Source organism: Carassius gibelio, chromosome A9 (assembly GCF_023724105.1).
Source record: "Carassius gibelio isolate Cgi1373 ecotype wild population from Czech Republic chromosome A9, carGib1.2-hapl.c, whole genome shotgun sequence".
NCBI lineage: Eukaryota > Metazoa > Chordata > Actinopteri > Cypriniformes > Cyprinidae > Carassius > Carassius gibelio.
Window position 1 is genome coordinate 6,516,084 of NC_068379.1, and position 22,287 is coordinate 6,538,370.

The 22,287-nt window shown below is 40.8% G+C and overlaps 1 protein-coding gene across 1 annotated transcript in view; it reads left to right on the forward strand.

Annotated features, from left to right (window-relative positions):
* The window catches only part of LOC128019534 (prostaglandin F2 receptor negative regulator-like), a 28,761-nt gene extending 20,055 nt beyond the window's left edge, over nt 1-8,706 (forward strand). Inside the window, exons 7-8 of the mRNA XM_052605579.1 lie at nt 480-779; nt 5,441-8,706. Of these exons, the coding sequence (XP_052461539.1) occupies nt 480-779; nt 5,441-5,607 (467 nt within the window). The 3' untranslated portion in view covers nt 5,608-8,706. The remainder of the gene's footprint in view (nt 1-479; nt 780-5,440) is intronic.
* Nucleotides 8,707-22,287: the final 13,581 nt, after the last annotated feature.

A 22,287-nucleotide genomic window follows, 5' to 3' on the forward strand; every position in this document is an offset into this window, starting at 1 on the left:
GTAGAGGCCTGCTTGAGTCTGTCTGACTGCTGCTGCCTCACTCTGGATCATCAGGGAGTGTATATGGTATTGAACCACTTGAAAGACACTGTTTAGCTTTGTTTTCTTTCCATACACTACTTGAATACCCTTGTGGTTATAGCACACACTTGCTTGAAAAAGCTGCAGCAACAGCATGGCTGTTTGGAGCATTGCAACAGGACACCTATGAACAATCGTATTGACTCCACCTATGCTTTCACCTGGAGTTAGCTCTCACGAATAAAGTCAGTGTAGAATACCACCCATTTTCCTTCTATAATCTGACATATTTGTAAGTGAAACCAGATATCTAGTTACATATAGTGTAGAGCAACACTTTGATCACACTTGTGAAACAGAAGAGGATAAAACTAGCTTGTGAAACAGAATAGGTTTAAAATGTCAATTTTGATTCCATGTTGACTTAAATAATTAGCTTTACTCTGTCTGTCTCACAGGTGAGATGATGTTTGAAGTGCGCTGGTTCCAGAAAACAGCCTGGGCTGTAGATAACGGAGTCCAACCTCTCATCAGTATGGACCGCTGGGGAGTGGTAAAGAAAACTGGCTCCAATGACACCAGTCTGGAGCGCATCGACCAGAACACGTTTATCCTCAGCTTGCACAAGATTCAGGATCGAGATGTGGGAGAATACTACTGCTCTGCCACACCCTGGCTCCTGTCCCGTGCTACTGGAGCCTGGAACAAAGAGAAGGACCTCACCTCCACTTCATCATTTCTATCCATCAAACTAGAATGTAAGAATCCTGGTTATGTCTAGAGATGGGAATTGTTTCAGTTCCAAATACACTTAGCAAGATAGCAAGCCTGGAAAAACTTGTTACAACAGGGGCTTCCAAGCCTGCTTCTGGAGAGCAACTGTCCTGTAAATGTCAGCTCCAACCCCATTTAAACACACCGTCCTGAACCCCCTAAACCATGTGTTCAGGGCTTGATAATTACAGGCAGGTGTGTTAGAGCAGGGTTGGTACTTAAGTCTGCATGATGGTGGCAGGATTGGAGACCCCTGCTTTAGACCCACTGGCCTGTTGCATCCGCTCTAATTGAGACATTCCCACTATATCGACCTTGATCTCTATTAGAGTCTCTCTCTCGCTCTCTCTCTCTCTCTCTCTCTCTCTCTCTCTCTCTCTCTCTCTCTCTCTCTCTCTCTCTCTATATATATATATATATATATATATATATATATATATATATATATATATATCTTAAATTATGTATATGTATCAAATTTTCCTGTTGCGGTTAATTGATAATGCTTTTATCACGGTTTACAGTATTATCACGATATTGCAATTTTGTTTTAAAAAAGTGGTCATAATACAGTATAACAGGTTAAATAACTTTTTAACAAAAATAACTAAACATTTAAAACAAAGCAATACAGAAAAATATATAAAAGTTAAATATTTTACACATTAAAGTGCAAAAGAACTATAAAAACCAATAGGTATCACTTTACAATAAGACCTCATTAGTTAACCTTAGTTAATGCATTAACATTCAAGGGAAGGCAAGTTTATTTATATAGCACATTTCATACACAATGGTAATTCAAAAAGAAATTAAAAAAAAAGTCATGAAGAAAAATAATCACAAAAATAAAAAGCAATTTAAGAACTTGAAAATGAAAATTATTTAAAAATTGACTTAAAATTAATATAAGACAGTTTAAAAATAGAAAATGATTTTACATAAAATGCAGTGCAATACATACAATATAGTGTAATCAGTTTGGACATCGCATAGTGCTCATTCAATAAATGCACAGCTTAACAATGAGCAATAGCTACATTTACTATAGATGTTTTTAATCTTTGTTAAAAAATACAAGTCTAAGTTCATGTTAGCTCATTAAATAACACAGTTGCACCTTTCAATTTTGACAGTGTTATTCAATATTGGAATACCTAAGATTAATGAATGTTAATAATTTATTCATTGGCAGTTTAAGTTAACTAATGAAGCCATAATTTAAAGTGTGAATGATAAAATAATGGATCAAAACACTTTCAAAGAATATCTAGGGCATTTGTATTCCAGATAAAAAAAGAAAAGAAAAGAATGAATGTTTGAAGATAAATAGCCGATTAAGTCTAAATAGTTCAGTAGGTGGCTCTGTAATAAACACCATAGGGAAAACACAAATCTGAATGGTTATTTAAGATAATTTTTTTGTTTACAGGACAGGGTAAGGGCTGCATTTAGCGCCATCTTCTGTCAGAGAGTGAATGAGCTTTCATTCAGCGCGACTCTGACGTGTTCCTCCATGTGCTTCTCATGCGCGTTTGTTCACATCAGAGCACACGCGCTCTTTCAAGCAGCATACAGCGATGTTGTGCATTTTAAGCAGCTGATGGGAATAATATTCTTACAATGAAATAATCGGTAATGTATATTTATTCACGGTATTTAGAAGTGCCCACAATAACAATATCGTGCATATTAATCACTGCAATATATCGCATTACCGAATGCCCTGTCCAAATGCCCACCTATGCAGTTTTTGTACTTGACCACTTCTATGATGTATTTCCTGTGTTCAAGTGAGCATCAAGACCACAAGTGTGTGCAAATGTTTGCTGAGCTTTGTTTTTATTTTCAATATTTTGAATTTAAAATTAACTTCTAAATTATGTAGGGTTTATTGGGTCAGATTATAAACTAAAAGTCTAAAACTAAAAGTCTTAAACCAAAAATCTAAATTTGAAACGTAAAGTCCAAGTCGAAAATTAATTTGGTATTTAGGATTGGGCATTTGGTCATTTAGCCATTTAGGATTTAGGATTGGGCACTTGGGGATTTAGGATTGGGAATTTGGTATTTAGGATTGGGCATTTAATCATTTAGCCATTTGGTATTGAGGATTGGGCATTTGGGGATTTAGGATTGGGCATTTGAATATTGAGGATTGAGGAGTGTATGCAAATTAGGAGGCGTGGCCCAAATACTGGAGGCTGGGTTTGAAATGGCTGTGCAGAGGCAATTTATGGACAGCAGAGGGAGCTCCCAGTGTTAAGGAGCACACTGTAATGAAAGTAATGTAATTGTAATGTAATTCTGTTTCTGTAATGAAACAGAGCGAGTGAGCGGCTTGAGCGAGGACTGTGTGATAACTTCAACTTAACGACAGCTTTGTAACATTTGTGGCCTCAAACACAAAGTGACCAGTGAAAGAAGGGCTATCGGTCTGACGACGAGAAAGCAGCAGACAGTGCAGCAGGTAAGATGCTAACATTAGCTACTAGTTATATAAGCTGATATTGCTAACATGCTTTAGGAGGGTATTATTATATTGGGACATGCTGTTTTGTTTTTTAAACTGTGGTTAACCCCTCTGACATTAGTAGATACATTCCTTTCACATTGATATTGCTATATAGCCTATATATACTTTATAAAGATTGTAAGAGAAAATAAATTACACTTGTTTGACTTGAACCGGCGCTGCACACTGAAAGACTGATCGGTTTATGACATTAAAGTACTGCGAGAGCGATTCATATGCATAAGGAGTGTCTACTCTCTTTGATGTCATATGTTGTGTGTGTGTGTATATATATATATATATATATATATATATATATATATATATATATATATATATATATATATATATATATATATATATATATATACTCACCTAAAGGATTATTAGGAACACCTGTTCAGTTTCACATTAATGCAATTATCTAATCAACCAATCACATGGCAGTTGCTTCAATGCATTTAGGTGTGTGGTCCTGGTCAAGACAATCTCCTGAACTCCAAACTGAATGTCAGAATGGGAAAGAAAGGTGATTTAAGCAATTTTGAGAGTGGCATGGTTGTTGGTGCCAGACGGGCCGGTCTGAGTATATACATACACACACAACATATGACATCAAAGAGAGTAGACGCTCCTTATGCTTTTGAATCGCTCTCACAGTACTTTGAACAAGCCTAATTTATTTTCTCTTACAATCTTTATATATAGCATATATATATATCTCTATATAGCAACAACAACAAAAAAAAAACCAGATACATACAAGACCATGTAGTGGCAATGTGAAAGGAATGTATCTACTAATGTCAGAGGGGTTAACCACAGTTTAAAAAACAAAACAGCATGTTCCAATATAATAATACCCTCCTAAAGCATGTTAGCAATATCAGCTTATATAACTAGTAGCTAATGTTAGCATCTTACCTGCTGCACTGTCTGCTGCTTTCTCGTCGTCAGACCGATAGCCCTTCTTTCACTGGTGACTTTGTGTTTGAGGCCACAAATGTTACAAAGCTGTCGTTAAGTTGAAGTTATCACACAGTCCTCGCTCAAGCCGCTCACTCGCTCTGTTTCATTACAGAAACAGAATTACATTACAATTACATTACTTTCATTACAGTGTGCTCCTTAACACTGGGAGCTCCCTCTGCTGTCCAAAAGTTGCCTCTGCCCAGCCATTTCAAACCCAGCCTCCAGTATTTGGGCCACGCCTCCTAATTTGCATATACTCCTCAATCCTCAATCTTCAAATGCCAAATCCTCAATCCTAAATGGCTAAATGATTAAATGCCCAATCCTAAATACCAAATTCCCAATCCTAAATCCCCATTGCCCAATCCTAAATCCTAAATGGCTAAATGACCAAATGCCCAATCCTAAATACCAAATGCCCTATCCTAAATACCAAATTAATTTTCGACTTGGACATTAAGTTTCAAATTTAGATTTTTAGTTTTGGTTTAAGACTTTTAGTTTATAATCTGACTCAATAATTCCTCCATACTAAATGCCTGTTCAGTAGTCCCTGTTACAGATTACACTGTTTAGTAATTGTGCTGCTTCTAATTAAGTGATACAAATAAGTGGCAAATGTTGTACTAAATGAATATACTTTACACCAATAAAACATGCAACACTTTGTTTTACTACCAAATTATATGTAATATCTAATGGTGTATTTGGTGGTATTTGGACAGGGCAATAGTGTATAGACCAAGAGTGTCCAGTCCTGCTTCTGGAGGGCCACCTTCAGCAGACTTTAGCCTAAGTTGTAATTAAACACACCTGAACCAGATAATCAAGGTCTTCAAGATCACTAGAAAGATCAAGGTCAAGGTCTTCAAGATCAGGAGAAAGATCGGCCACTAAAACATTTCATAAAGGTTTCCACAGTATCTACCAATAAACAAACTTGGGAGGATTATCTGGGGATGGAGATTTCTAAAGAGTTCCTGGAGTTTTTTTTTTGCTTTTGCATGAGAGGAACTAATGACTTGTTGTTCTCAAAGACAAAAACATCCTCAGTTGCTCCTCCCAAACTCTGCTTCCATAGCTTTTATATTTTCTCATATTTGGTGTTGTTATGAAATGTTGTGATTGACAGTAATGATCCTGTTTGTTACTCTGCAGTGTGGGAATCTTTGAAGATGCCGGTGGGATATGGTTTGACTGCTGCTGTGATCGCTGGTATTCTCTCAGTGCTGCTGGGTCTTGCTGTAGCCCACTGCTGTTTCTCCAGGAACCCCTTGCACGTACCCCGTCCCCGCAAAAATCTTGTGGACCTGGAGATGGATTAAACAAGTCCCCCTTTGCACCACTGTGACCCTGCCCAAATCTACTTCAACCGACTTGATATATTATGCTTTGGGACACAATGTGGATATGCACATTGCTTAACGAGAGATGGAGAACCTGTTTATATGCACTCTGAGGATTGAGCCACTCTAGTTGAGTGCTCCATGTTCCTCCTTGGGAGCAATACACTTATTATTCTCAGGAATAGAGCACTGATGGCCCCATCCAATATTTTAAATTCTTTTTCCTCTACACATCCTGACTGCTGATAGGATGAGAGCACTAGGAATTAAATATTTTCTTTAGTACAAACTTGAGACTGCACAATGGCCAAACCAGCAATGGTACACTTTATACATTTGATGATAATTATTTTATAGCAATTAATCGGAAGGACTCTTATGAAAGAGCCAAGAACCTGTCAGTTATGACTGTGACAGAAACTCCAGTTTTAGACTGACCTTTTAAACCATTGCCGTCCCATAGGCTTTTTTTGTCACATTGTCTCCAGACGTCTGTTGCCCCCCCCCCATCCCCGCCTGCCTGTCAGAGTTATGCCAACAACAGTGGGGAACCTAAAATGAGTGAACTTTTCTCTCTGTGGTAAAGCATAATGTTGATCCACAGGCTAAAGGAAAAGTTTGATGGATGGGTTCAAGGCTGCACTGCATTATTCTGGGCTCCAGAAGTGACCACTAGAGGGAAAAGACCTAACAGGCTATCAGTCTGTGGCTTGGCTTTGAGCAGCCTGCCTTAAAGATTGCTTGTCTGGTTAGAGGAATTTCAAAGGCCCTGATAACTGATATCCACACTGTATTAACTCATTCCTCACTTGCTCTTTCCTGCCCAAAAACAGTGAGGAATGCCAATATCCATCTCAGTTTCCTGAACTTGCATTTTCTTCTTCTTCTCGTCAGAATGCACTCATTATGCCGATATTGACAGAACTGACCAGCTCTGACATGATTGTAGTAGATCCTTTAGTACAAATGCTCTTTATTCACAATGTGGGCAGATAAGTGTTTTCTGAGAAAGGAAGCAGTTGGTGTGTGCGAGAGGTGGTTTCACTCAGAGTGAGAGAGCTATACAGAGCCACATTTATAGAAAGATTTCAAAAAGAATTTCATGTTTTACTTTAGTTCATTTTTGTATATTAATAACTGGTTGTTTTTCTTTTTAAAATTTTTTGTTAATTAATTTTTTAGCTGTGTGAAATTTTATGTGCTTTTACCATCTCTCTCTTTTTTTTGTATTTTTTTTTTTTTTAAGAGGCAATGTATATATTTGTTTTGTTATTCAATGACTGACTCACTCTAGTTCTTAATGGCAAACAAACAAAAAATATATTTCTCAATAAATAAATAAAAAAGTATAACATTGTTGACTTGAGATTTCGGTTTATCCCAAATCTGACGAGAATCCCTGGGAAATGCTTGTCTTTTTTTATTATTATTATTATTAAACTTATATATTATTTAACTTTTTAAAAAGATAAAATAGACATTTCAATATTAACCTTGTTTTTTATTATTATTATTATTATTATTATTAACCATTTTAATTCAGAATATTTTAATACACATATAATATACTAATGAGTTCTTAAGTACTGAATTCTCCTGGGTGAGAAAAATTGCTTTAAGTGATAGCTTGATCAAAAATGAAAGTTGGTCATTTATTTACTTTCTTGTCATTTCAAACCTCTGTCTTTCTTCTGGAAAACACAAATGGAAATGTTTTGAAAAGTCCTCATGGAGTTCTTTTAGTCCTTTTTTTTTTTTTTTTTTTTAAAGGACAAAGCCCAGTGAAGTCCCTTAAAATTATAGTCCATATAATTTTCGTTCTGAAATTGTAAGTTATACACAGATAATCTTCCCCTTTCATCTGGTCTGTTTGAAGAGAATGTTTCTTATAGGCGCTATTAGCTGTGACTCATAGCTTATGAGGTTCATCTTCTGAAGAGTATTAGAATAGTGGAAGATCCTTGTTTATATACAGACAACTTTGAACTTTGAAGTTCTCTCATGCAACTATTTATTAATGCTGTATTTTTCTGTCTTTGTCAATTACACAAATACTGATATTTGAAACTTTAATTTGTAAAGTGTTTGATTTAAGCTTTATTTCCTATGTTTCCTCTGTTAAGTTTTGTTCAGAAGATATTGAGTAGGGCCCATTGTTGAAATCTAAATTGTCCTAGAAATTTTCTTTTTATATTTGTTCTACCTCCTGTCCTCTAAAGCATTAATGTTCGATACTAAATTACTTCATTGTATCTCACTCGACAGCTCCCAACATTGGATTTCCTGTCTGCTTTTGTGAATGCTTATGAAGGTTCGTAGTCATCTTTTTGTGTGATGTCAGGCAAAATTTATTTCTAGAGCATCTGAACTAATTCTTAACACATTTTTAAACTCCCAAAAGTCAAATAAACAGTCTTGACTTGAGAGGTCTTGACCGTTGGCACTGAGTCTTGCTGTTATACTGAGGTGGTTTCATTTTCCTTATTTGCATGTTTAGGCATTCATCGCTGTCCTTCATTCGAACCAGTGGGTTTGCTGTGCCTTTAACACACTGGACAGTCTGAGAAGGCTGTTTTCTTGTCTTGTACATCATTGGCTTTGACTTCACCCCAGACCAAAAATGCACTGTTGGCTGCGCTTGAATGGGTAAGAACAGCTCCGTCAAAGCAGCATTAGATTTGAGCGAGTGCAAAAGGTGGGTCTGGTGTTATTGATTGATAATGCTCCATGCTAGCCATGGTAACTATGTAAACCATTCTACTAATGAAAGGAGAGGAAGTGTAGATCGGATGTCTGCTGTCATCTATACATTGAATGGGATTGCACTGTTGTGCCCACTGGATCTAAATTAATTTAGAATCTAATTAATTTAAATCTCTGGGGTCTGAGAGGGTTTTGGGACCCTGGAGAACTGTTTACATGCCCTGACATTTCTTTTTTATTCAGTATCTTATGAACATATTAATGGCTTAAGTCTTATAACACTGTATTCAGCACTAACTACTGGGCTACGATAATATGTAAGCAACATAAATGTAAATGTTTTTGTGGACACAAAATATATGTGATGCAAGTCAATTCAAGTCTCCTTTATTTATGTAGCACTTTAAACAAAAAAAAAAGATTGCGTCAAAGCAACCGAACAACATTAATCAGGAAAACAGTGTGTAAATAATGCAAAATGACAACTAAAGGCAGTTCATCATTAAATTCAGTTATGTCACCATCCAGCTCAGTTTAAATAGTATCTGTGCAATCATTTGCAATCAAGTCAATGATATCGCTGTAAATGAAGTGTCCCCAACTAAGCAAACCAGAGGCGACAGCGGCAAGGAACCAAAACTCCATCGGTGACAGAATGGAGAAAGAAACCTTGGGAGAAACCAGGCTCATGTGGGGGGCCAGTTCTCCTCTGACCAGACGAAACCAGTAGTTCAATTCCAGGCTGCAGCAAAGTCAGATTGTGCAGAAGAATCATCTGTTTCCTGTGGTCTTGTCCTGATGGTCGTCTGAGACAAGGTCTTTACAGGGGATCTGTATCTGGGGCTCTAGTTGTCCTGGTCTCCGCTGTCTTTCAGGGCAGTAGAGGTCCTTTCTAGGTGCTGATCCACCATCTGGTCTGGATACGTACTGGATCTGGGTGACTGCAGTGACCTTCTGATCTGGATACAGACTGGATCTGGTGGCTACGGTGACCTCGGAACAAGAGAGAAACAGACAAATATTAGCGTAGATGCCATTCTTCTAATGATGTTGCAAGTACATTGGGTGTTATGGGAAGTGTTCCTGGTTTACATAATTAATGCAGCCTAAAAATCCTTTAATGGATTTGGATATTAAAAGCATATTAGTATGTTATGTGTAAGCCAGGTTAAAGAGATGGGTCTTTAATCTAGATTTAAACTGCAAGAGTGTGTCTGCCTCCCAAACAATGTTAGGTAGTTATTTCTAGAGTTTATGCCCTAAATAAGAAATCGATCTGCCGCCCGCAGTAGATTTTGATATTCTTAGTATTTTCAAATTGTGGGATTATAATGTAACGAGCTACAAAGGTTAGTGGAAAACGTAAATTCTTAAGTCACTGAAATAATGACATAAAAACCCTACAGAAAATTTGTCCATAAGACTTGAGAACTGGATGTGGCAGACTAGAGTTTTTGCTATAAGATGTAAAAATCACCCTGCCCACTCAATTATGAAAAATAATAATAATAAAAGGCCCATGAGTGTGAATGTGTAGCAGTTAAGGAAAGCATTTCCTTTTCTGTTGTATTTATATTCTCATTTACATTGTGGTTATACTGAAGGTTTGTTCTACCTCTGTAGCTTCACACATTTTCTGTGTCTACACATGAGTGTACAGGCAGAGACGTTTTGATTTCACACAGTATCATATCATTTAGATATAGTTTTGAATACCTGAACTACAAAGTATAAAATGTAAAGAAGCTGATTAACATGCTAGCTTTAAATTCTTTTCCTGTGTGTAGTGTTGATAAATGTTATTTCATAGCTGATAAATGCTATAGCCCTTTAAGGGTGATGTTACATGGGAAGGTGGGAGTGGTCGGGGTACACCAGTGTGCACGAGTGTAAGCCAGGGAGAGAAGGAAAATAAACGAGGAACACGTTCGGTTAAATCCAGTCTGTATTGTGTCAGTTATTGACAAATCTACATGGTGTCAGAAGAGGTCGAACATGGCACAAGGTCTCCGCCGTATTGATCCGCTCATCTTCGACGAGCACATTGCTGACAACTGGAGCAAATTCGAAAAAGAATGGCGCATATATTGCAATGCTGGTCTATCAGACAAATCGGAAAAGGTGCAGGCGTACACTCTGCTGAATTTAGCGGGCCCGGACGCTGTGGAGAAATCCGAGGCTTTCACGTTTGCAGAGGGAGAGGACAGAGAAGATCCCGAAGTATTACTGAAAAAGTTTGCAGAACTCTGCTTGCCTACAAAGAACATTATAATGGACAGACACGTCTTCAACACGACTAATCAAAAACCTGGTGAGTCCATTCAGTCGTATGTTTCCACTTTAAAGTTACTCGCAAAAAAATGCGATTTCAGAACTTTAAATGATGAGCTAATCCGTGACCGCATAGTTTGCGGGATTGAAAGTGACGGCGTGCGGAAACAGCTGCTCCGCGAAAAAAACCTGACGTTGGACTCTGCAGTTAATATATGCCTGTTATATGAGCAATCTGAAAAGAGCACAAAAGAACTGAAACACGAGACTGAAGTATGTGCGATACAAGAGCGCTGCATCAATTGCAACAGATATCACGTCCCTGATAAACTCAAGTGCTCTGCTTTCAATAAACAGTGCAACAACTGTGGAAAATGGAACCATTTTGCAAAATGCTGTAGATCAACTCCATCATACAAAACGGCGCCACAGTCACAAACTCATGATTACCATCTCAAACGAACTACTGCACAATTCAGAAACTATAAGCCTAATCGGGTGAATGCATTAGGCACGAATCTGGATGCCCCTGAGGACACCTTCTATTGTGAGACAGTGGATGATGTTTCGCAGAAAGGTGAAATATTCACAACAGTGCAACTGACTCACGGGCTTGGACAATTGAAACTAAAGGTGGACACAGGTGCCAAGTGCAACGTTATATCCGCCCACCAGTTACATCTCATCGCACCCTCAGCTCACATAAACAATACTGAAAAAGTCAATCTTATTGCATATGGTGGGCAAACCATCAATACTGAGGGCACAACGATACTAGAATGCGAACAAGGCCAACTAAAATTCCATGTGGTAAATCGCAATGTCAGACCACTACTAGGATTGCAAGACAGTATAGCTATGGGTTTGATACAGTTAGGACCACATGTGCATGCTGTACAAAACCAAGAACCAGAGGTACAAGAGTTCAGTGATCTGTTTGACACCACAGTGCTTGGCAAACTGCCTGTTGTTTATCACATGCGATTAGACATGTCAATAGCGCCCTCTGTCTGTGCACCTAAGAAAGTGCCCATAGCAATGAAAGGGAAAGTCATGGCAGAGCTTGAGAGAATGACTACATTGGGTGTAATCACCCCTGAAACCGAAGCCACTGAATGGGTGTCTGCCATGGTCGCTGCCAAAAAGAAAGATGGCTCTGTAAGGATCTGCATAGATCCAGTGCATCTCAACAAGGCACTCCTAAGGCCCCACCATCCACTGAAAACCATTGAGCAGGTCATCGCTGACATGCCGGGTGCCAAGGTTTTCAGTATTCTCGATGCAAAATGTGGATTTTGGCAAATCCCCTTGGACGAGGCATCCTCGAAGCTGACCACATTCATGACACCTTTTGGCAGGTACAGATTCCTGCGCATGCCGTATGGAATTTCCACCGGCAGTGAAGTGTTCCAGCGATCCATGGAGCAGCTCTTTGATGCACAACCATGTCAAATTGTGGTAGATGACAAACTAGTCTGGGGCTGCACACTACAGGAACATGATGAGCGACTGAAACAGGTACTCCACAAAATCCGCAGCTGTAACATGAAATTAAACCCCGACAAGTGCAAATTTCGTGTCACCTCAGTTTCCTACATAGGCCATCTCCTGACTGCTCATGGCGTCAAACCCGACCCCGACAAGACCACAGCTATTCGCCAAATGCCAAAACCTGAGGACAAACAGGCCTTACAACGATTTCTTGGTATGACCAACTACTTATCAAAATTCATTCCACAATATAGTGATGTTACAGGCCCTTTACGTGAACTGTTGAAGCAGGATGTGGAATGGTCATGGCATGAGCTGCAGGATGCCGCTTTCCAAAAGCTGAAGGACGCTGTGTCCAGTCCCCCAGTATTGCAATACTTTGATGTCACCAAACCTGTCATCCTTTCAGCTGACGCATCCCAACATGGACTGGGTGCTGTGTGTCTTCAGCAGGGCGCTCCTGTTGCATTTGCTTCACGCGCCCTAACGCCAACTGAATCTCGGTATGCCCAAATCGAGAAAGAAATGTTGCCATTAGTATTTGCAACTAAGAAATTCCACGACTTCATCTATGGTCGACCTGTCACCGTGGAAACAGATCACCAGCCCCTCATCACAATCTTAAAAAAGTCGTTACACACCGCCTCAGCACGTCTTCAAAGTATGATGCTCAAGCTCCAACGTTACAGTCTCAACGTGATTTATAAACGGGGCAAGGAACTCTTTGTCGCTGATGCCCTATCACGTGCTCATCTCCCCTCCACTGACCCTCCCCTTTCGGATGACCTACTAGAGGTTATGACACTTCAAGTTCTCTCATCACAGCGGACAGAGGAACTCCGAACTGTTGTAAAATCTGATCCCACATGCCAAAGACTGGTTAACATGATAATGCATGGCTGGCCGAACTCCTTCAAAGAGCTCTCACATGACCTCCGCCCGTTCTTTTCCATGAGAGAGGAGTTTGTTGTTGATGATGGACTGATTTTTCGAGGACAGAGACTCCTGATACCACCATCGCTACAAAGTTACTACGTGACTCAGCTACATCAAGGCCATCCAGGTCTGGCGGCCACAAAACGCAGGGCAAAAGAAACAATGTACTGGCCCACGATGCATGATGATATAGAGAGAGCAATCTCTCGTTGTGCACCTTGTAACGCCCTTAGACCACATCAATCACATGAACTGATGCAACCACACAATGTCCCTGATCTTCCTTGGATGTTCACTGCGGCAGACATATTTGAATGGCATGGAAAAATGCATTTGGTTCTAGTGGACTCATTCTCCGGTTGGTTCGAGCTTGACCACCTACCTGACATGAGAAGTGTCACTGTAATTGCAAAACTTAAGAGACACTTTGCCGTCCACGGCATTCCTCAGACGCTCATGACAGACAATGCACGGCAGTTTGTATGTAGTGAATTTTCTGGTTTTGCACGTGCATGGGACTTTGAGCACATTCGTAGTAGCCCATATTTCCCACAATCCAACGGGCTTGCAGAACGTGCAGTGCGATCTGCCAAGCATTTGCTAGAGAAATGCCATAGAGAGCACAGTGACATTCAGGCTGCTTTACTCCACCTGCGTAACCTTTGACCTGCCATCACCTGCCCAACTGCTCCTCTCTAGACGGACGAGAACTTTTCTTCCTGAGCTGAAAGACAGGCTGATGCCCTCTGTATGCAGCAACGTCCAGGCAGCTCTTATCAGGAGGAGAAAGGAAAGCAAAGCATACTATGACCGCAATGCCCATACCCTTCCACCCCTCGAACAGGGTCAGACAGTAAGGATGCAGACTGCTCGCGTATTCGACAAACTGGCAGTTGTACAGGGCCATGCTGCTCAACCTAACAGCTATGTGGTGACCTCTCAGGGCAGACAATACGTAAGAAATCGACGTCTGCTCCTCGGTGTTCAAGAGCCTGCGTCCACTGATTGTTCAGAAGATGATTACAGGCCACTTCCACCAGTGTCACCTCCTACAAACCTCTTGTCATCTACAGTATCACCACCTCAGAGCGAAGCACCTGCCACTGGTGTTGTCGCTCAAACTGCCCAACCTGTAGTGACTCGTTCAGGGAGAGTTAGCCATCCTAACCCACGTTATCAGGACTATGTTACTGGCTAGATATGCCCGTAACAGTTATTACAGTGTTACCTGTTATACTGTTTAGTCATATGTTCAGTTGGTGAGTGTTAGCTTAAGGGAAGGGATGTAGTGTTGATAAATGTTATTTCATAGCTGATAAATGCTATAGCCCTTTAAGGGTGATGTTACATGGGAAGGTGGGAGTGGTCGGGGTACACCAGTGTGCACGAGTGTAAGCCAGGGAGAGAAGGAAAATAAACGAGGAACACGTTCGGTTAAATCCAGTCTGTATTGTGTCAGTTATTGACAAATCTACACTGTGGAGTTGAAATGACAGAGAACATTAGTGGTTCGTGAGTTTTTGACTCCGTTTTAATATTTAGTGTGCTGTGGAGAGTCGTCTAGCCCTCTGTGGTTTCTACTTAACATGGTTGATTCAGCATGTACTGCTTTCTCAGAAGTATTTTTTTAATACTAGTATAATTTAAAATAACCACAGACAAGCAGATGGCACCATCCACCCTTAATGTTTTATATTTAGAGAATGAAATATCAGCTTTTTTCTAGTGTCTGATGTAAGATCATTCATGAGGCAAATGTAATTCAAGTTTGTTACACTACCGCTTTTTTTTTTTACTTTCTGTAACTGGGAACTTCTTTGCCGTGGAGCTCTCAGATTTATCTTTGACATATCCCACTCTGACTGTAATGAACCAGAACTTGAAGTGGGATCCATGTGCAGGGTTTATTAAGAAACTCGTAGTCGTACAGGCAAAGGTCAGTAACTGCAGTTTCAACAACGCAGGAAGAGCAGAGATGTAAAGAGGGAACAGGCAGAATGTCAGGGTCACAGGCAGAGAATCAATGTCTAGTAAACAAGCAGGGGTCGGTAGGTAGGCAGTGGAGGTACATAGACGATAACAGACAAGATCAGCAACAGGAATACAAAACTGGGTAATAACGCTCAGAAATGACAGACACAGCAAATCAAGACTTCGCATTGAACTGATGTGATAATTCAGCTTATACACTCTTATATGTAGAGGTCCTTTCTAGGTGCTGATCCACCATCTGGTCTGGATACGTACTGGATACGGGTGGCTACGGTGACCTCGGAATAAGAGAGAAACAGACTAATGTTAGCATAGATGCAACATAAGAACAAGTACATGAGGTGTTACTAATTACCATGTCTGTTTTTTCTCTGTGTTGCACGTTACCTGCCAAAACTCAAATGGAATCGCAATTTGTTTAGCAATTTACTTTAGCCTCACATGCAAAACTGTCGATTTTTGCCAGAGGTGGGACCATACTATGGAGAGTGTTTGTATTGGGAGGTGATGTCACTCAAAGACAATTGTGCCAAATGCTTTGAACAATGGAGGTTAAGGCACTACTAAAGGCAGCTGCCGCTCCGAGAGATGCGTGTTAAAGAACAGACAGTGCAACCCGCATCTCCTTATACTCTTGGCACCTCACACAATAAATAATTCTGTCATTTTTACCCCAAATGCAGCTACTATCCCCTGCTAACAGTTAGAACCACATGGTACTATTGGTCAATATTCACCATTAACCAAATGCTTTTTACCTGAGGAATAAAATATAGGGTAAGATGCATATAGGTAAATAAGAGTAGAACTGCAATGTTGTTTTGCTGACGTGCATCAGAGTGCATACAGTGAGAGATTTGGGGTAAAAACCACAGAATATATCCCAATAAAAAACACGCCCCATAGTATAGTCCCACGGTTGACACAAATTGACAGCTTTCTGTGTAAAGCATCTGAAATTCAAATGCTTTTCAATTGCGTTTGGACTATGTCACAATGTATGCATCCACATGTGGAAAAATTCAATTAAATATACAATTTGCAATTCCTTTTGAAAATAGTCCAGAATATCCTTACCTGTCCATTGATTATGATCAATACCTGAGAGATCTGCTGGCATTTTTAAATCGCCACAACAATTGGATGGGGTTTTGTGGACACTGCTCGGTTAAGGAATTCCATGTTTGTTCCAACTTTTAAAATAAAGTTAAAAAAAAATAAAAATACAAATTGTTTTAATAACAGTGATTCAGTTCAATTAACTGTGTGAAGTTAATCATGAAATTTACCCATCATGATTATTTGTTCAATTCACCTAAGAGTTGGTCTACAGAAGCAGAATATGATATAGTGATTGGCTGAAAGGTGTGCTTTCAAACTGTCTAATCAATGGGATGTTCCAGTCATTATAAATCACAGTTTTATGTTAATATGCTGGCTATATCAAACACACACAGTCACTGACACAGATAAGGGCGATCACACTGAATGCGCGCACACAGGCATTTCTATGACAAGTCACGCAGGTACTGGGTTACTTCGCAGCTTTAAAACAGTCCATATATAAACACTTATGTACCAAAGTGATAAGGACCAGTCAAAAACACGATCTGGAAAATTGGTATATGATGTTTACTGCTAAATTAGATACATTCTGAACACAAAGTTAGCTTTAACTATAGCACGAAATACAAATATATGTGCGTTTAAGTTACGTCAGGGTTAACGTTAGTTGATTATAACAGACAAGCAATTATGTAAAATGTATAATAAACACAAACTTACCGTTAGACGCCTCAATGAGACTGCACTCGACGAGCTTTTCTCACACAAATGTATCCATGTGCTTTTCTGACAGGAAAAAACACATTTTGAATTATAATTTGTATGTAAAAAGACTTTATAAACAGCATCAAGCATCAAAAAAGCATCAAATCACCTCGCTAACACGGCCTACGTCAATCGCTGTGCGTGCGCGCAATTTGAAATGCCCTGAGACGTAGATTCTTTTGCGGGAATCACTTTGTTCGAGGATTACTGAACCGGTTTATTTGAACTGGATCGTCGGTTCTTTTAGACCTGCAGTCCGACTATATTGTATGTAATTTCTATGATTTACATGTCGATATGGACAACTGCAGGCGTTTAAATTAGAGCAGAAAGTCGTATTCACTTTTTGAACTCATTTGACTCACTTAAATGTTAAATTCGCTTTTCAGTGTCAGAAACGACTTTTTCCTCTATTTTCACAGGTATTCGCATATTTCAGACATCCGTCACTGTCTGAAACTTAATAAAACTATTAATCTGTTGTCTCAGAAACCTTAACACGATTATGCAAGTCACGCAACGTAGGTTGGCCGTTTGAGGTAAACAGTTTATCATTTAACATAAATAATGTTGGCCTGTAGACGTTTAACAGTATTGTTGCCACGAAAAAAGTTATAATTCTGCCAATTTAAAATAATTATTAATGAAAACATTAAATAAACTTACCTTAAAACAGTTGAAAGCCGTGGCTTTGCCCCGTTGTTCTTCCAAAATGACAGTTAGGGAGCGATTTAAACATCTTAAAGGCGCGTTAAATAACCCAGCGCTGACCTGAAACAACCCAGTGACGCAACCCAGCAGGTTTAACCCAACTCCTGGTAAATTGAAACTACCCAAACGTGTTTAAAAAGAAATAAAATAAAACCCAACAAAATGACCCAACAGACTCAACCCAGCATTTTGAGTTAAAAAATAACCCAGCCATTTTTAGAGTGTAAGCACCAGTCCTGATGGGTTGCACCTGTGATGGTGACCAGAGTCCAAGGACGGGGCTTAATGGTGATGTAGTGTAATCAGTGTAAATGAGTGGGTGGATGCGTGTGTGTTAGTATTTAGGTGACAGAGCCCCCCCTGCGAGCGACTCCTGGAGCCAGGATTCAAACGACGTCGGGCTCTACCAGGGGGTCGAGGGGCCGGTCCTTCTGGATATACTAGATCCCAATCTCATCGAGGAATTTCATCGTTTACATCCCGAAACAACATTGAAACAACGATTCAGCAACTCACCAATCCTCTGCCACCCTGACCCCTCATTACCTTTTGTAAATATCCTGTTCACGTTTTGTTCTCTGTACTGCTGAAGCAGGGTCATAATGTCCCATTGAATGGGGGCAACGACTACATGGAAAGGTAAAATGGGTTCTGGATCTATTGGGATGTCCTCCTCCTCGAACTGACGTGAGAGGGCATCCGCCTTGGTGTTCTTGGAACCTGGTCGAGAAGTCACAGAGAAGTCGAATCCGGTAAAGAACAAGGACCATCTAGCTTGGCGAGGGTGAAGGCGTTCGGCGGTGCATAGATATTCCAAGTTCTTATGGTCTGTCAGTACTGTAAACGGATGAGTGGAGCCCTCTAGCCAGTGCCTCCACTCCTCGAAGGCTGCCTTCATGGCAAGGAGTTCCTGGTCCCCGACACTGTAATTGCACTCCGCTGAGTTGAGTTTTCTTGAGTAAAAGGCACAGGGATGAAGCTTAGCAGCTGGGTCTGGACTCTGGGACAGGATAGCTCCGATACCATTGTTGGAAGCGTCAACCTTTACAACAAAAGGTAATGAGGGGTCAGGGTGGCAGAGGATGGGTGAGTTGCTGAATCGTTGTTTCAATGTTGTTTCGGGATGTAAACGATGAAATTCCTCGATGAGATTGGGATCTAGAATATCCTCAGAGTTTACCCAAGAGCGTTCCTCTGGACCGTACCCCTCCCAGTCGACCAGGTACTGCAGTATTCTTCCCCGACGTCTGGAATCGAGTAATTCCTGGACTTGGTAAGCCTCCTCGCCCTCAATGGTGATGGGTTGAGGGTCCTGTTCACGGGACCTCTCCTCTCCTCATCTCTGGGACCAGCAGCGGGCTTGAGCAAGGACACATGAAAAGTAGGAGAAATACGGTATGTGTTAGGAAGTGCTAAACGGAAGGAAACTGGGGTTATTTGTCTGGTGATTTGGAATGGACCCACGTATCTTGGACTCAGTTTGCGGCATGGAAGTTGGAGACGGAGATCCCGTGTCGACTGCACACACCCACTGACCCGGCTGGTAGTTGGGACCTAGGTGCCTTCTGCGATCCACTTGCTCTCTTTGCCTTCGAACAGCGTGTTGAAGGTGAACATGAGCCTGATTCCAAACCTCACTCTGTTGGTTCCCCTGAACATGGGAACATTGGTGGTTGGAAACCCAGGACACATTTAAAAGGATTCAGACCAGTTGAGGGTTTGAGAAGGGAGTTCTGAGCATATTCTGCCCACAATAAGTATAGGGCCCAATCATCCTGATTCTGATTACAGTAGGTTCTGAGGAAGCGGTTCAATTTTTGGTTAAGTCTCTCTACTTGTCCGTTGGCTTGGGGATGATAACCAGAGGTGAGGCTGACATTGACGTTCAGGGCTTTGAAGAAGGCTGACCATTATTGAGAGGTGTCCTCGGCCTGACACGATGTCTTCTGGTAAGCCATATAACTGAAGGTAGTTCAGTAGTTTGGGGAGTGGAATGAGTCTGCAAGCCTTGGAAAATCGGTCGATGATGGTAAGTATGGTAGTGTAGCCTTGTGAATTGGGAAGATCCATAATGAAGTATATGGCAATGTGAGACCATGGTCGGTGTGGAATGGGGAGTGGTTGAAGGAGACCGGCGGGTGATTGTTTGGATGATTTGTTTATGTTACAGTTGTTGCATTGATGTACGTAATTGGTTGTGTCTTTGTGTCATGATTCCCACCAGAAGCAGTTCTCCAGTTGATGGATGGTTGCTGTGATAACTGGGTGTCTGGATGATGGATGGCAGTGAACTTGACTGATGACTTGATCTTGGAGATGTTCAGGGACGAAGATTTTGTCAGCTGGACAGGTTGCTGGGGTTTCGTTTTGTTCTCTGTACTGCTGAAGCAGGGTCATAATGTCCCATTGAATGGGGGCAACGACTACATGGAAAGGTAAAATGGGTTCTGGATCTATTGAGATGTCCTCCTCCTCAAACTGACGTGAGAGGGCATCCGCCTTGGTGTTCTTGGAACCTGGTCGAGAAGTCACAGAGAAGTCGAATCGGGTAAAGAACAAGGACCATCTAGCTTGGCGAGGGTGAAGGCGTTCGGCGGTGCATAGATATTCTAAGTTCTTATGATCTGTCAGTATTGTAAACGGATGAGTGGAGCCCTCTAGCCAGTGCCTCCACTCCTCGAAGGCTGCCTTCATGGCAAGGAGTTCCTGGTCCCCGACACTGTAATTGCACTCCGCTGAGTTGAGTTTTCTTGAGTAAAAGGCACAGGGATGAAGCTTATCAGCTGGGTCTGGACTCTGGGACAGGATAGCTCCGATACCATTGTTGGAAGCGTCAACCTTTACAACAAAAGGTAATGAGGGGTCAGGGTTGGCAGAGGATGGGTGAGTTGCTGAATCGTTGTTTCAATGTTTGAAACGCTTCATGAGTGGGTTCGGACCATTGTAGTCGATGAGTTCCTCTTTTGACCATTGAAGTAAGTGGAGCGACAACAGTACTGAAGTTTCTGATGAATCTTCTGTAGAAGTTAGCCAATCCTAGAAATCGGTGTATCGTAGAAGGGTTGCGGGTTAAGGCCAGTTAAGAACGGCGTTGACCTTCTTCTCATCCATGGCCACCCCTCCGGGACTGATAATGTTCCCATAAGAATGTGGTGGAGGTTGTGTGGAACTCGCATTTGTCAGCTTTGGCATATAATTGGTACTTGATGAGACGTTGGAGAACTGCTCTGACGTATTGTACATGTTCTTGAAGTGTGTTGGAGTAGATTAGTATATCATCGATATAAACTTAAACAGTTATCTCATTTAATCCACCATAGTCAATGCAAGGATGGAGACCACTATCCTTCTTCACGAAAAAGAACCCAGATGAAGCAGGGGATGTAGAGGGTCTAATGAGACCCTTCTTGAGTTCTTCACTGATGTAATCCTTCATGGCTTCGGATTCAGGTAGAGACAATAGGAAGAAGCGGCCCTTTGGAGGAGAATGCCTGGGCAGAAGATCGATGGCACAGTCATATTTACGGTGACGAGGTAAGGTGTTGGCCTGTTCTTTACTGAACACCTCTGTGAGATAAGCATACTCCTCTGGTAGGTCGGGAATGGAATCTTGTGCTGGAGTGAGTGACACGGAACAGACAGGAATGGGATTGCCCGGAGAAAGACAGTTCTGTTGACAACGATTGCTCCATTTTAAATTTTGGCCCTCTCTCCAGGAAATTTGTGGATCATGCATACATGACCAGGGTAATCCCAGAATCACGGGAGTGTGAGATGTAGGTAGAATGTAGAATTGAATCCTCTCTTTGTGAAGTAAACCAGCCGCCATCAATAGTTTGGGAGTGAGGTGAGTGATGGATCCAGAACCCAGCGGTCGACCATCTATTGTTTCCACTGAGAGAGAGGTAGAGCATGAAAACAGTTGAATGTCATATTTCTTTGCAAATTCTTCAGAAATGAAATTACCAGCAGCCCCAGAGTCGAGTAATGCAGTGGTTGTAACTTGTTTTTAGTCTATCCATAATTCAACTGGAATGGTTACACACTGTATATCACAAATGGAAGTGAAAGGGGTACTCACCGAACGTTGTGAGGAAGTAGATGCACGAGTGGGGCAGTTGTTTCGTTGATGGTCACGTAAGCCACAGTACATGCATAGCCGATTGGAGATGCGTTTCTTCAACAGACAGATGCTAAGCATTAATCTGCATGGGTTCATTTAGTTCATTAGGTGGCATTAAAACTGGGTTATCTGACACAGCAAATCAAGACTTCGCATTGAACTGATGTGATAGTCTAGCTTATAAGCACCAGTCCTGATGGGTTGCAGCTGTGACAGTGAATAAATAAATAATTAATCAGGTTCTTTATTGACACTGTTGTCTTCCTTTTAAACTAATACATTAACACACAAAAAAAATTATTAGTTCTAAACTATTTTTTACAATTTATTCTAAAACACCTTGAAATCAAAATGGACTATTTATGGAATGCTGAAGTATGTATTATAAATGATTCATCAATGTACAGTACATAATCTCTTTTAAGGTCATGTGCCATTGTAATCTTTAATCACAAGCATTCATCTTCCAGTAAACACTTTCAGTAACATCTCTTCTCTGATGATATGGTGCGAGGACTGGCAGCTGGTTGTCTGAAGGCCAGAAGAATACCTCTTTTTAAATACCTCTTCTCCAGCAATCTTTGCCTCACATGAAACAACCA